Below are 15,703 nucleotides of genomic sequence, written 5' to 3'. Positions count from 1 at the left end.
GAAGTTAGGGGAAGTAGTGTTAGCGATATTGTTAAACGAGCGAGTGCTTGAGTTACCGCGCCTGAGTCTGCTGCTCCTGTAGGGGATGTGGTTGCTGTTCCTGTAAGCCCATCAGTGTCTGAGGACGAGGCTAAGGCTCCAGCCACATTGCCCCGTTATGACCCACTCTCCCCACTGACTGACAGTGATGCCAGGATGGATGTCCGCTCGACACGGCTCCAAATAGAGGCGGAAGAGCGGGCACAAATCAGGCAAGACAAGCTGGAGATGCGTAAAATGGAACTAGAGGCAGAACAGGAGACGCGTAAGATAGAACAGGAGACGCGTAAGCTAGAGGCAGAACAGGAGACGCGTAAGCTAGAGGCAGAACAGGAGACGCGTAAGATGGAACTGGAGACGCGTAGGCTTGATCAAGAACTGGAGACGCGTAAGATGGAACTGGAGATGCGTAAAATGGAACTAGAGGCAGAAACAGCGAGGTTAGTCTCTGCTCATACTATGCCTGCTAGTGAGCCAGCCTCACCAGCGGTGTCGTCTGCTACATTTGATATTAGTAGACAGATCACCTTGGTACCTGTGTTTAGGGAGTCAGAGGTTGATTCCTATTTCAGTGTGTTTGAGCGTATAAGCGGTAGCATTGAAATGGCCCGACGAGGTATGGTGCCTATTACTTCAGTGTAAGCTAACAGGTAAAGCCCAAGAGGTTCTGGCAGCGCTACCTCTTGAAGACAGTTTGAATTATGAAGTGGTCAAAGCTACTGTTCTTCGTGCCTATGAGCTTGTTCCTGAGGCATATCGACAGAGATTTAGGTCTCATAAAAAGTCTCCTACTCAGACTTATGTGGAGTTTGCTAGAGACAAAGGAAATCTGTTTGACAAATGGCACAGTGCAAGTAAGGTAACTGATTTTAACTCTCTACGGGAGTTAATCTTGTTAGAGGAGTTTAAAAATTGTTTACCGGAACGCATTGTAGTTTATCTGAACGAACAGAAAGTATCCTCACTGTCGGAAGCGTCTGTATTGGCAGACGAGTTTGTGTTGACGCATAAGAGCGTGTTTTCGGCTCGCACGGAGAGCAGGGCTGCGGAGTTGCTAACTTCTAGTCCTAGTCGACCAGCAGTACATCCAGCACGCCCAAAAGATGTGCGTCACTGTTTCTATTGTCATAAGGTGGGACATATAGTTAATGATTGCTTTCTGCTAAAACGCAAACCGGGGATGCCTCAGCACGCCAGGCCGCCAACGGGTGTTGGGCTGATTCGTACGGTTGTAGGGCCGGAATCAAGACAGAAGCCTCATAGTGAATGTGGTTTGAAAGTCCCTGTCCCAGATCACAGTTATGAACCGTTCATTTTTGAGGGGTTTGTTTCTATATCAGATGATGAAGCGTCTCAGCGTCCAGTTAGAATCCTCAGAGATACTGGTGCGGCGCAGTCGTTCATACTAGCTGATGTGTTGCCCTTGTCCAGTAATACATATTGTGGTTCCAGTGTGTTAGTACAAGGAATTGAAATGGGTTTCGTCCCAGTGCCATTGCACTTTGTGAACGTACACTCTGAGTTAGTCAGTGGATTGTTCAGAGTGGGCGTACGTCCTATGTTGCCAGTAAAAGGTGTGACATTTATAATGGGCAACGATATTGCCGGAGGAAAGGTAATACCCATATTGGAGGTATTGGATAAAAGTGACCAGTCTCTCTCCGAGGAGCTGGCACAGGGTTATCCAGATGTGTTCCCCGCTTGTGCTGTCACACGTGCTCAAGCACGACAAGTGGGTGAAGTGGTAGATTTGTCAGACACGATTCTATTCAGAGAGTGTGACCCAGAGGATAGTTCGAGTGCTACCTCTGGTAAGCTGGTGCAGTCTGACCAACAGCCCAGAGAAAGGAAGAAGGATGTGGAACTTGTTGCTGAAGCAATACAGTTACCAGTTACTCGTGAGCAGCTGATCGCTAACCAACAGGTTGACATTAGCCTGGCTAAATGTTTTTCTAGTGTTGTCTCAAAAGACGAGCTAAAGAAGAAAAACATGGCATACTTCATTGATGGTAATCTCCTCATGCGTAAATGGACATCCCATGTTGACGCTGGCGGAGATTGGAATGCTGTTTACCAAATAGTGATTCCTACAGCCTTTCGACAAAATGTTTTATCCCTCGCTCATGATCACCAGTGGTCCGGACATCTGGGAGTCACCAAGACTTATGATCGTGTTTTGCGACATTTCTTTTGGCCTGGTTTAAAACAAGATGTGGCTCAGTTCTGTCGGACTTGCCACACCTGTCAAGTAGTTGGGAAACCGAACCAGGTTATTTCCCCCGCGCCTCTGTGTCCCATACCGGCCATAGGTGAACCATTCGAACATGTGATGGTTGATTGTGTTGGACCATTACCAAAAACAAAATCTGGTAACCAGTTTATGTTGACAATTATGTGTGTGGCCACCAGGTACCCAGAGGCCATTCCTCTGCGAAGGATTACTGCTCCGGTGGTGAGTAAAGCGTTGATCAAATTCTTCTCAACTTTTGGATTACCTAAGGTGATACAAACTGATCAGGGTACGAATTTCCTTTCTAAACTTTTCAAACAAGTGTTAAAATCCTTGTCAGTTACACACCGTGTGTCAAGCGCATATCACCCAGAGTCTCAGGGTGCGCTTGAACGTTGGCATCAGACCCTGAAGTCTATGCTCCGTAAATATTGTTTGGAATCTGAGAAAGATTGGGATGAGGGAGTTCCTCTAGTGTTGTTTGCTGTCCGTGAGACAGTACAGGAATCCCTAGGGTTCAGCCCAGCTGAACTGGTGTTTGGACACACCATGAGAGGACCTATGAAAGTCCTTAAGGATCAGTTTTTGTCACAAGAGTTGTGTGTGAAAGAAAATGTGTTGGACTACGTTAGTCGCTTTCGTGAGCGCCTACATGCTGCCTGTGCTCTAGCAAAGGAAGCGCTGTCTTCCTCACAGAAACGGATGAAAGCGACACTATGACACACAGGCTGTTTCCGTTCACTGCAGCCAGGTGACCGAGTTCTTGTGTTGTTGCCTGTGCCAGGAGCGTCATTGTCAGCACGTTTCGCTGGTCCTTATGTCATTGAAAAGAAACTAACTGAAACTGACTATGTGATACAGACTCCTGATAGAAAACGCCAATCTCGTGTGTGCCACGTTAACATGTTGAAGACATACCACAACAGACCCGTTACTCAGGTAGACAGTCCAGAGAAACTGGCCGAGTCGGCTGTCTCTGTTGCTGCTACGGCTGTAGTGGGAGGTCATGTTAATGATGTGGACGGAGATGGTTTGGAGTTGCGCAATACTCAGCAGCAGTGTGCTAGATTGCCCAATTCAGAGATGCTGCTGTCTCTCCCGTCAAGCCTGATTCATTTAACGGACAGACAGTCAGATGATATTGTGAGACTGTTACACAGCTTTCCATGTCTTTTTAATGATGTTCCTACATGTACAAATGTGTTAGAACATGACATTAATGTTGGAAACGCTGCACCTATCAAGCAACATCCTTATCGTGTCAACGTCGCTAAGAGAAAGATAATGAGGGGTGAGGTCGGTTATTTGCTGGAGAATAACCTGGCTATGCCAAGTTCAAGTCCTTGGAGTTCTCCGTGCATTCTGGTTCCTAAACCTGATGGGACATCCAGATTATGTACGGACTATCGGAAAGTCAATGCTGTCACAGTGCCCGACTCGTTCCCGTTACCCAGACTGGATGACTGTATTGATACTGTTGGTGCTGCTACCTATGTAACCAAATTAGATCTTCTAAAAGGTTACTGGCAGGTGCCGTTAACCCCACGTGCCTCCGACATCTCTGCATTTGTGACCCCAGATCACTTCCTACAATATGCTGTCATGGCATTTGGGATGCGGAACGCACCAGCCACTTTCCAACGCCTGGTTAACACAGTATTGGCTGGAGTTCCTAATTGTAGTGCTTACCTTGATGATCTGGTCATTTATTCAACTGAGTGGTCTGATCATGTTAACACTCTAAGGGTAGTGTGTGAACGTCTAGCAACCGCTTCTCTAACCCTGAACTTAGCAAAGTGCGAGTTTGGGAAGGCTACTGTTACTTATCTTGGTAAACAGGTCGGCCATGGTCAGGTGCGCCCTGTAGATGCCAAGGTCTCAGCTATAAACGCATTTCCCGCACCTACCACCAGAAGAGAGCTACGCCGTTTTTTAGGGATGGTTGGCTACTACCGTAGTTTCTGTAGAAATTTCTCTGCGGTAGTTGCTCCATTAACGGATTTGCTCAGTCCGGCGAGAAAATTTGTATGGTCTGAAGATTGTTGTACTGCTTTCAACACTGCTAAAGCACTCTTGTGTAGTACTCCTGTTCTTGCTGCGCCAGATTTTGAGCGGCCGTTTAAACTGGAGGTAGATGCAAGTGCCAGAGGTGCTGGTGCTGTTCTACTGCAGCAAGACCAGAGTGGAGTGGACCATCCTGTCTGTTATTTTTCACGGAAATTTAACAAATGTCAGACAAACTATTCCACCATTGAACAAGAAGCTCTAGCTTTGTTGTTAGCTATGCAGTACTTTGAAGTTTATGTTGGTTCCAGTGCATTACCAGTGGTAGTGTATACTGACCATAACCCCTTAGTTTTTCTCCACCGAATGTACAACCAGAACCAACGCCTTATGCGTTGGGCACTTGTCGTGCAAAATTATAATTTGGAGATCCGCCACAAAAAGGGGTTGGATAATGTGTTGGCAGATGCTTTGTCTCGTGTTTGATGATCTAGGTTTTTTTTGTTATCCCGATAGGATGATTTGTGAATTTGGGTGTTGTGATGGTACGTGTGTCGCAAACCATAGGGGTTTGCTCTTTTAAGGGTGGGAGTGTTACGGATACAGGTATCCTGTGTTCTTGTGTGTTTCTCTCCTTCTGCCCTAATCACAGGTGTCCTGTATGTTCCTGATTGGTGGTCGTTGAGGTGTCTGCTGATTGGACCAATCAGGGAACATTCCTGTGCATTGCACCACCTGTTATTCGTTTGTTCAATCACACATCCCATTTTATAAAAACCAGACTTGTGTTTGTTGAGAGAGAGAGACTTTTTGCCATATGTGAGTGTGGACACGGTGGTGTCCTGTGTGTTGTGTACGCACTAAGTTGTTGGTTACCCTATTGGTAACATTATTAGAATATATTTCTTTACCTGAGTGTGGATACTGTTGTATCCTGTGTACTTATTTAATTGCTGAGTACCCTGTTTAGTAGTTTTGTGTGTTTTCTTGGGAAAAGGGGGGTTTAAGCTAGATGCCCTTGGGCGTACATTACCCGTAGGGAAGAAATCTGTCTATAAACACCAGTTAGACCTGAGCGGACCACCCACTGTATTTTTGTATGGTAGCAGTAGCCTAGCGGTTCTTCAGGCAGGCTAGATCAGTTTAGGGGGTTTTACACTATTGTTTCATTTCTTGGGTCCTGCTCAGCCCTTTTTCCCCAAACCCTTACCGTGTGTTCATAAATAAACACTTTGTGTTTGACGGTAGTTCATGGTAGTTGTGTCTTATTTGTTCTCACTATTCCATGCCACACTTATAATTTACATGAATTTATGTTACGGGTCTCATGTCCATCCACCCTAGATGTTTAGAGCCACGGGGTTCGTAACACACACCAACTGGTGTGAAAGCAGGCAGACTTAGTGGCTGATTCTAACCTTCAGGTTCATCCTCCTCCACACCAACTTTATTGCAGCCTTTTGTTCTCTTCAGCAACATCCACTGTTCTATGGTAGGGTGGTCCACAGGTCACAACACAATACAACACAATACAACACAACACAACACAACACAACACAACACAACACAACACAATACAACATAACACAACACAACTCAATGCAATACAACTCAACACAACTCAATACAACATAACACAACACAACTCAATACTTCAAAACACCTCACAACAACAACATCAACAGAAACCACTTATAAGAGGAACATTCATAAGCAAAGGAAAAGAAGGTAGGAGGTAGATTGGACTGTAGACTGTAGGGTGGTGAGCGTGGCATTCACCTGGAGTTTTGGTATTGGCTGCTGCCTCCCCATCTGCTGTCACCTTCAGAAAGATCTGGAGGGAAGAAACATTATCTATTCATTTGGACCCAATGTATGTGTTCAAATAGAATACAGGCCACCTACTCTTGTACCCCTGACCATGTGTGCCAAATTTCACCATGATCCCGAGTGAAAAACACGTGGCTTGAAATACAAATAGGCTAAGTAAATAAAAAGGATTTGGCCAGTTTCTTAGACAGTTTCTTAGCCAGTTCGAAATCTTGCTAGTCAGAAAGTTATTAATGAAGTGCTTTAAAAAGCTGCTTGACGATGTCATCAGACGGGGACTAGTCTCTACCCCCTCAACCCCACCCTCACCCTGACCCCCGCCTCCTCCCCCACCTTCCCCTGTCCCTACCTCTTCCAGCGATGTGTCAGAGATGCAGTGTTTCCTCCTCCTCACACACCACCACCCACCTACCTCCTCCTCCACCCCTATCACCCCCCACCCCCCACCTACCTCCTCCTCTACCCCGCCACCTACCTCCTCCACCCCTATCACCCCCACCTACCTCATACTCCCCTACCCCCCCACCTACCTCCTCCACCCCTATCACCCCCCCCACCTACCTCATACTCCCCTACCCCCCCACCTACCTCCTCCACCCCTATCACCCCCCACCTACCTCATACTCCCCTACCCCCACCTACCTCCTTCTCCTCCCCTACCACCCCCCCACCTACCTCCCCCTACCCCCAGTCTTACCTCCCCTATCACCTTACCCTTCTCCCCAGTCTTACCTCCCCTACCACATTCCCCTCCTCCCCAGTCCTACCTCCCCCTACCCCCAGTCTCACCTCCCCCTATCACCTTACCCTTCTCCCCAGTCTTACCTCCCCTACCACATTCCCCTCCTCCCCAGTCCTATCTCCCACTACCCCCAGTCTCACCTCCTCCAGTGAGGTGTCTGAGATGCCGAAGCTGCTGAGGCCCATTTCTCTCAGTGTCTCTTCCACCCTCACCCTCACCCCCACCATCCCCTCCCCTACCTCACCCCTCTCCATCCCATCCCCTTCCACCCAACTCCTCCCCAGTCCCTACCTCACCCCTCTCCTCCCCAGTCCCTACCTCACCCCTCTCCTCCCCAGTCCTATCTCCCACTACCCCCAGTCCCTACCTCCTCCAGTGAGGTGTCAGAGATGCCGAAGCTGCTGAGGCCCATGTCTCCCAGTGTTTCCTCCAGCTCTCTGAAGAGGGAGGCGTAGGCCCGGTGCTTGAAGCCCTTGTTGGGCAGCAGGAAGGTCAGCTCCTGGCCGATGGCCTCGATCAGCTTGGCTTCTGGGACGTGGTGATGGATCAGCGTGGTGATGTTGTCCACATCACCTGGGAGAAGAGACAAAAGTTTTGTACATTGATTGATTGATTGACTGATTGATGATGAGGGAGGATGGACTTGGAGTGAATATTACAGAACTAGTGAGTTGATTAGAGTATCTAGACACACACACACACACGATCACACACAAACACTACACACACACACTGACCCACCATCCAGAGCTCTCTCCAGCTGCATGGACTGGCCCTGGGATTCCTCTTTGACTTTGGTGCAGGTGGAACAGGTACAGGAACACTCTGAGGCACAGTCACACTCATTCTGATGGACAGAGAGAACAAGAGAAGCGCAGAGAGAGAGAAGAGAGAGAGAGAGAGAGAGAGAGAGAGAGAGAGAGAGAGAGAGAGAGAGAGAGACAGAGAGAGACAAAGAGAGAGAGAGACAGACAGAGAGAAACAAAGAGAGAGAGAGAGAGAGACAGAGAGAGAGAGCGAGCGAGAGAGAGACAGACAGAGAGACAAAGAGAGAGAGAGAGAGAGAGAGAGAGAGAGAGAGAGAGAGAGAGAGAGAGAGACAAAGAGAGCGAGAGACAGACAGAGAGAGAGAAAGAGAGACAGAGAGAGAGAGAGAGAGAGAGAGAGAGAGAGAGAGAGAGAGAGACAGACAGAGAGAGAGAAAGAGAGAGAGAGAGAGAGAGAGAGAGAGAGAGAGAGAGAGAGACAACAACAACAACAACAACATGTTTACACTCTTTAATATGTGACCAGTTTCAGGAAACTAGACGTATGTCGCACGTCACTACTTCACAGGAGAGGCATTTGAACGTTTTTTTGTTGTTGGGCAGAAAAGGAAAATGTGAACTTTCATGTGCCCTAATAACAAACTTGTATGCCATCTGTAATTACGAATACAATTGTTAAATAACGGGCCTAGTTGGTTTAGCCACGGAAAAATACAGGAACCTTCTCGCCAGCCGTGATTGGCTGAGATCATCGATGGGCTGGACATGCCGAGAGAGATGAGTTCAGATTGGTCTGCCATGTAGCATGGTTCTGTCTATAACATGAGCTGCTAAGTATGTGTGGATAATTCTGTCTAATTCTGTCTTTGAAAAAATATATAGATATCATGAAGAACTGAAAAAGTTTTGCTACTGCTCTCGTCATTGCTGCCCTGAAGTGTGGCTAAGTTGGTAGAGCATGACGCTTGCAACGCCAGTGTGATTCCCACGGGCACCAGTGCACTCACTACTGTATGTCGCACTGAATAAGAGCATCTGTTAAATAACAAAAACAATGTACAGTGGGGAAAAAAAGTATTTAGTCAGCCACCAATTGTGCAAGTTCTCCCACTTAAAAAGATGAGAGAGGCCTGTAATTTTCATCATAGGTACACGTCAACTATGACAGACAAAATGAGGAAAAAAAATCCAGAAAATCACATTGTAGGATTTTTAATGAATTTATTTGCAAATTATGGTGGAAAATAAGTATTTGGTCAATAACAAAAGTTTCTCAATACTTTGTTATATACCCTTTGTTGGCAATGACACAGGTCAAACGTTTTCTGTAAGTCTTCACAAGGTTTTCACACACTGTTGCTGGTATTTTGGCCCATTCCTCCATGCAGATCTCCTCTAGAGCAGTGATGTTTTGGGGCTGTCGCTGGGCAACACGGACTTTCAACTCCCTCCAAAGATTTTCTATGGGGTTGAGATCTGGAGACTGGCTAGGCCACTCCAGGACCTTGAAATGCTTCTTACGAAGCCACTCCTTCGTTGCCCGGGCGGTGTGTTTGGGATCATTGTCATGCTGAAAGACCCAGCCACGTTTCATCTTCAATGCCCTTGCTGATGGAAGGAGGTTTTCACTCAAAATCTCACGATACATGGCCCCATTCATTCTTTCCTTTACACGGATCAGTCGTCCTGGTCCCTTTGCAGAAAAACAGCCCCAAAGCATGATGTTTCCACCCCCATACTTCACAGTAGGTATGGTGTTCTTTGGATGCAACTCAGCATTCTTTGTCCTCCAAACACGACGAGTTGAGTTTTTACCAAAAAGTTCTATTTTGGTTTCATCTGACCATATGACATTCTCCCAATCCTCTTCTGGATCATTGAAATGCACTCTAGCAAACTTCAGACGGGCCTGGACATGTACTGGCTTAAGCAGGGGGACACGTCTGGCACTGCACGATTTGAGTCCCTGGCGGCGTAGTGTGTTACTGATGGTAGGCTTTGTTACTTTGGTCCCAGCTCTCTGCAGGTCATTCACTAGGTCCCCCCGTGTGGTTCTGGGATTTTGCTCACCGTTCTTGTGATCATTTTGACCCCACGGGGTGAGATCTTGCGTGGAGCCCCAGATCGAGGGAGATTATCAGTGGTCTTGTATGTCTTCCATTTCCTAATAATTGCTCCCACAGTTGATTTCTTCAAACCAAGCTGCTTACCTATTGCAGATTCAGTCTTCCCAGCCTGGTGCAGGTCTACAATTTTGTTTCTGGTGTCCTTTGACAGCTCTTTGGTCTTGGCCATAGTGGAGTTTGGAGTGTGACTGTTTGAGGTTGTGGACAGGTGTCTTTTATACTGATAACAAGTTCAAACAGGTGCCATTAATACAGGTAACGAGTGGAGGACAGAGGAGCCTCTTAAAGAAGAAGTTACAGGTCTGTGAGAGCCAGAAATCTTGCTTGTTTGTAGGTGACCAAATACTTATTTTCCACCATAATTTGCAAATAAATTCATAAAAAATCCTACAATGTGTTTTTCTGGATTTTTTTCCCTCATTTTGTCTGTCATAGTTGACGTGTACCTATGATGAAAATTACAGGCCTCTCTCATCTTTTTAAGTGGGAGAACTTGCACAATTGGTGGCTGACTAAATACTTTTTTTCCCCACTGTATATTTAATGGCGCTATCGGCAAAACTCAGTGGGAAACTGTTGTGATGGACTAGTAGTTTCTGGAGGATGATCGTACCATTCTGACTCTGAAAATGAATCAGACGATGAGGAAATCCCTGATTTAGATAAGAACATTTTCATTGAACCGGACATCGTAGAGTCGTCTGATGACAATGGTGGGGAAGAAAACGGTGTCGTTGACCAAGTTTTGAAATCAGTGGAATGCCCGCTGGAAGCAGAGAGGTGATTTCCAAATACGGAGAGGGCAGAAAGAAGGCTGTTGTATGACATCTTCAAACTAAGGGCAAACATGGCGTCCGTGACAGAGGGAGAAGCGTTCATTTACATTTACATTTACATCATTTAGCAGACGCTCTTATCCAGAGCGACTTACAAATTGGTGCATTCAACTTATGATAGCAAGTGGGACAACCACTGTTTTTCTTATTATTTTTATGGGGGGGTGGGGGAGGGGGGGGGGTAGAAGGATTACTTTATACTATTCCAGGTATTCCTTAAAGAGGTAGGGTTTCAAGTGTCTCCGGAAGGTGGTCAGTGACTCCGCTGTCCTGGCGTCGTGGGGGAGCTTGTTCCACCATTGTATACGGGTAAGAGTCTAGCTACACTTTCAGATATTATACGTTTCTAATTTTGTCAGAAATTTTTTTCATTGCAAGTTAAAGCGTACTTTTAGCAAGATAGCTAACGTTAGCTGGCTGGCTCACTAGCTAACGTTACGTGTATGATCTGTGTAGGAGCTCTAGAAAGAGGTCAGAGTTCCCGAGTTGGATGACCGTTCAAATCGATTTTTCCCAGTTGGAGTTTATTTTTTGGAGAGTTCCCAGTTGTTTTGAAAGTGGCATTAGAGTTGGGATTATGGTTAATTGTTTAGCTAGCTAGCTAGCTAGCTAGCTAGCTACATGTCTAAACAAAAGACTCCACTATGCAAGTAAACATTTCACTGTACCGTTTACACCTTCTGTATCCTGTGCATGTGACAAATAAACTTAGATTTGATTTGATATAGTGTGTGTTTACCAGAGATGGTAATGTGAAGAACAACATGACCTGCACCAAAGTCAGATTAGGATATAGGCCAAGGACTAGATAAAGTGTATTTTTACTACTACTTTCACCACTTTTAGTCTTGGAATCTTTGGTTGTTTACTACACTGTGAAACCTTAAAGAGATGGGTGGGGCTAAGGCTTAAGAGGGTGTGGTGTGAATGATGCTGAATGGGTGTAGACAAAGAAGAGCTCTCCAGTAGGTGTCCCAAAACATTCAAGGGCCATTTTCTCAAAAGTGGGGTTACAAGTTTATCAACTTTCAAAGCAGAATGACTTTCCCATTGTTCCTCACCTGTAGTGTATGATATACCATTTTCTAGGTCTCGCGAGTCTCTACTTTTATCCAATGTAAAAAACACATCAAATTTTGCTACATAGGACCGAATCCAGGTGGTGGGTCACAAATACATTTGAACATAGAGATACTCAGATCCACAGTTACACTAGTTCTGACAGAGAGAAGGACAACATAATTAACACTCTACCAGGTCCTTTACACAGATGTCCTCTACCAGGTCCTTTATACAGAGGCCCTCTATCAGGTCCTTTACACAGAGGTCCTCTATCAGGTCCTTTACACAGAGGTCCTCTACCAGGTCCTTTACACAGAGGTCCTCTACCAGGTCCTTTACACAGAGGTCCTCTACCAGGTCCTTTACACAGAGGCCCTCTATCAGGTCCTTTACACAGAGGTCCTCTACCAGGTCCTTTACACAGAGGCCCTCTATCAGGTCCTTTACACAGAGGCCCTCTATCAGGTCCTTTACACAGAGGTCCTCTATCAGGTCCTTTACACAGAAGTCCTCTACCAGGTCCTTTACACAGAGGTCCTCTACCAGGTCCTTTACACACTTTAACCCAGAGTCACTCAGAGGCATATAGTCATTCTGAAAGGAGAATGACAACATAGCATGGTCCTCCTTAGCCAATTATCTGTCCCTTCACCTCTTTAATACAATTCTAGTGTATCACCTTTCCCCTCTTTAATACTATTCTAGTGTAGCCCTCACCTCTTTTTTCCTCATATCCTTCATGCGTCGGACCAGGGTGAGGTAGAATCCCACTCCGAAGCAGTTCTTGAGGAAGAGGGGGGAGCCGCAGCAATGGAGCTGGCCCTTAGAGATGATGGCTACACGGTCAGACAACAGGTCGGCCTCGTCCATGTGGTGAGTGGACAGGATCACTGTACGGCCTGGGGATAGAGGTTAGAGGTCAGAGGTCAGGACAAGGAGCTAGGTCACTCAACAGGTCAGCCTCGTCCATGTGGTGAGAGGACAGGATCACTGTACGGCCTGGGGATAGAGGTTAGAGGTCAGAGGTCAGGACAAGGAGCTAGGTCACTCAACAGGTCGGCCTCGTCCATGAGGTGAGAGGACAGGATCACTGTACGGCCTGGGGTTAGACGTTAGAGGTCAGAGGTCAGGACAAGGAGCTAGGTCACTCAACAGGTCAGCCTCGTCCATGAGGTGAGAGGACAGGATCACTTGCACGCCCTGGGAGAGAGGGGTCAGACGTTAGAGGGAGTTGATTGGATAGGGAATCAAGCTGTAAGCTATCTGTAGGCAAGGTGGAGCAGGGATGGGAAACACCAGTCCTTGAAGGCCTGAGTGTCTGCTGGTTCTCTCTTCAGCCTGGCACTGAATTGCTCACAGAGAAGTGCCGGAACATGGTCTCCCAGATGTAAACCAGGTGTAGTGGCTAGGGTAGTACCTGTGCGGTATTTGAGTAGCAGGTCCCAGATGGATCGTCTGGAGTAAGGGTCGACCCCCGACGTGGGCTCATCCAGGATCACAATCTTTGACCCCCCAACAAACGCCATAGCAACAGACAGCTTCCTCTGCATACCGCCTGCACGGAGTGAGAAGAGACGTTATTTCAGGGGCAACACAAGAAACAAGAGACAATGTAGGGTAAAACACTACAAAATCTGAGTCATTGCTAGGGCCTGGCTAATTTATTTGCAGTAACAAAGGTTCGACAAAGAAAAAGGAAGACCTCGAAACAGTATCTGCTCACAAGTGTGTTTCAAGCCTGGCTGACCCCCCTGAGAGCACCTGTGCCTCGACCCCCCTGAGAGGTTCTGTGCCTCGACCCCCCTGAGAGGTTCTGTGCCTCGACCCCCCTGAGAGGTTCTGTGCCTCGACCCCCCTGAGAGGTCCTGTGCCTCGACCCCCCTGAGAGGTCCTGTGCCTCGACCCCCCTGAGAGGTCCTGTGCCTCGACCCCCCTGAGAGGTTCTGTGCGTGACCCACCTGAGAGGTTTTGTGCCTCCTCGTCTCTCTTGTGAGGCAGGCCCAGATCCTCCAACATGTCCTCGACCGCCTGTTGAGCCTCAGCCTGAGACGTGCCCTTCAGCATGGAGTAGAACAGGATGTGTTCCTCCACCGTTAGACTGGACAGAGAGAGGGAGTGGGGAGGGACGGGTGCGGGGACGGGGACGGGGACGGGGGACGGGACGGGGACGGGGACGGGGACGGGGGCAGGAGAGGTTGTTAGTCACTACAGCAGACAGTGAACAAATGTCTTGCAACAGCAAAAAAAAGAGAGAAGAAAATATGTTTGTCAGTCAGTCAGCTGAATTGACTAGACTGTTAATTGTAGGAAACAAACATTCATCAATTTGTTATGTCATCAATATCCCAGTCCTATGCCTGACCTGACTACTCAAGTTTCTATGGCAAGTGCCAGTGGGTATATGGATGACATTGTACTGGGGACACAGAGCCATGGAGGAGGAAGAGGAGGAGGAGGAGGAGGAGGAGGAGGAGGAGGAGGAGGAGGAGAAGGAGGAGGAGGAGGAGGAAGAGGAGGACTCACTGTTTGAAGAGGATATTGTACTGGGGACACATAGCCAAGGAGGAGGAAGAGGAGGACTCACTGTTTGAAGAGGATATTGTACTGGGGACACATGCCCATGGATGTGCGGATGCTGTCCATGTCGGTCCTGATGTCTCTCCCGTTGATAAAGGCTGTTCCAGATGTAGGAGGGAACAGACCAGTCAGGATAGACCTGGTAGAGACAAACACACACACACACACACACACACACACACACACACACACACACACACACACACACACACACACACACACACACACACAAACAAACACACACATGCGATTAAGAAGAGCATGATGGTATGTCATGAACACTATTAAGTAATCTCGGCACCCAGAACCAAATCTTGCATGCACACTAACCAGCTACTCAATTTCTGTCACGAGACTATCACCTTTTTTTATTCCTCACAGACATTTTCTCTGGATAGCGCTCTCGATCGCTAATAGCTGTATTCAAACGTTTAGGCTAATTCAATATGGATAGTTGATATCCTACACCACAACATTAGGAAAATAAAATGAGTGCTCTGCAGACTAGGTAGTGGTTTGGGGCAGCCTGGTCTCAGATCTGTTGTGATATCTGCAGATCTCCTGTAGTCTACAGCGTTAGAACAGAACAGATCTGTTGTGATATCTGCAGATCTCCTGTAGTCTACAGCGTTAGAACAGAACAGATCTGTTGTGATATCTGCAGATCTCCTGTAGTCTACAGCGTTAGAACAGATCTAGGACCAGGCTTAGGTACAGTACGTACATGGTGGTGGTTTTCCCGGCACCGTTGTGTCCCAGGAACGATGTGATCTGCCCCTCGTAGAAGGCGATGCTGAGGTGATCCACGGCGGGACGGGAGCCCCCAGGAAACACCTTGACCAAGTCCTGAATCTCTACCCCCACGGTCAGCCCTGCTGGCTCCGGCTCGAAGAACAACTGAGCTGTGGTAGGGGGGAGGCAGTCACAAACATGGAGGAAGACACCAAAATTACTATGCTCCAAATCTGGCCCATATCTACAAGGCTACCACTTATCAAGTGGCCAAGTGACTACTTGGAATTAGGGGGCCAGGTCTGGTTGCTAAACCAGATCTACTGCATGAGAAAGACAGGAGTACAGGTTAGGGCTATATAACTCAAGCCAGAGCTGGGCCATAAGCAAAGTGCCATGCAGGATGATAAATGATTACTAAAATGCATGGGATTGACTGGTCATACAATCAACTGAGCCATCGGAATCATCTGTTGTTAGTGAGCGATCATGCACCCTATTTAGCCAATCACGTAGTAGCTATCTGAGCCCTGTCTAGCCAATCACAGAGTAGCTACCTGAGCCCTGTCTAGCCAATCACATAGTAGCTATCTGAGCCCTGTCTAGCCAATCACATAGTAGCTATCTGAGCCCTGTCTAGCCAATCACGTAGTAGCTATCTGAGCACTGTCTAGCCAATCACATAGTAGCTATCTGAGCCCTGTCTAGCCAATCACATAGTAGCTATCTGAGCACTGTCTAGCCAATCACACAGCCCC

General features: G+C 47.3%; 1 protein-coding gene across 1 annotated transcript in view; it reads right to left on the bottom strand.

The window, feature by feature from the left end:
• The window catches only part of LOC121535698 (retinal-specific phospholipid-transporting ATPase ABCA4-like), a 98,340-nt gene that overhangs the window by 35,879 nt on the left and 46,758 nt on the right, over positions 1-15,703 (bottom strand). The window contains exons 21-29 of the mRNA XM_041842962.2: positions 14,938-15,115; positions 14,221-14,352; positions 13,595-13,734; positions 13,054-13,191; positions 12,354-12,535; positions 7,587-7,692; positions 7,213-7,418; positions 6,053-6,107; positions 5,692-5,760 (exon numbers count right to left, since the gene is read on the bottom strand). Of these exons, the coding sequence (XP_041698896.2) occupies positions 5,692-5,760; positions 6,053-6,107; positions 7,213-7,418; positions 7,587-7,692; positions 12,354-12,535; positions 13,054-13,191; positions 13,595-13,734; positions 14,221-14,352; positions 14,938-15,115 (1,206 nt within the window). The remainder of the gene's footprint in view (positions 1-5,691; positions 5,761-6,052; positions 6,108-7,212; positions 7,419-7,586; positions 7,693-12,353; positions 12,536-13,053; positions 13,192-13,594; positions 13,735-14,220; positions 14,353-14,937; positions 15,116-15,703) is intronic.

This window comes from Coregonus clupeaformis, unplaced genomic scaffold, assembly GCF_020615455.1.
Source record: "Coregonus clupeaformis isolate EN_2021a unplaced genomic scaffold, ASM2061545v1 scaf0751, whole genome shotgun sequence".
Classification (NCBI taxonomy): Eukaryota; Metazoa; Chordata; class Actinopteri; order Salmoniformes; family Salmonidae; genus Coregonus; species Coregonus clupeaformis.
Note: the sequence above shows the minus strand (reverse complement) of the source record. Positions and strands in the feature narration are given on the sequence as shown.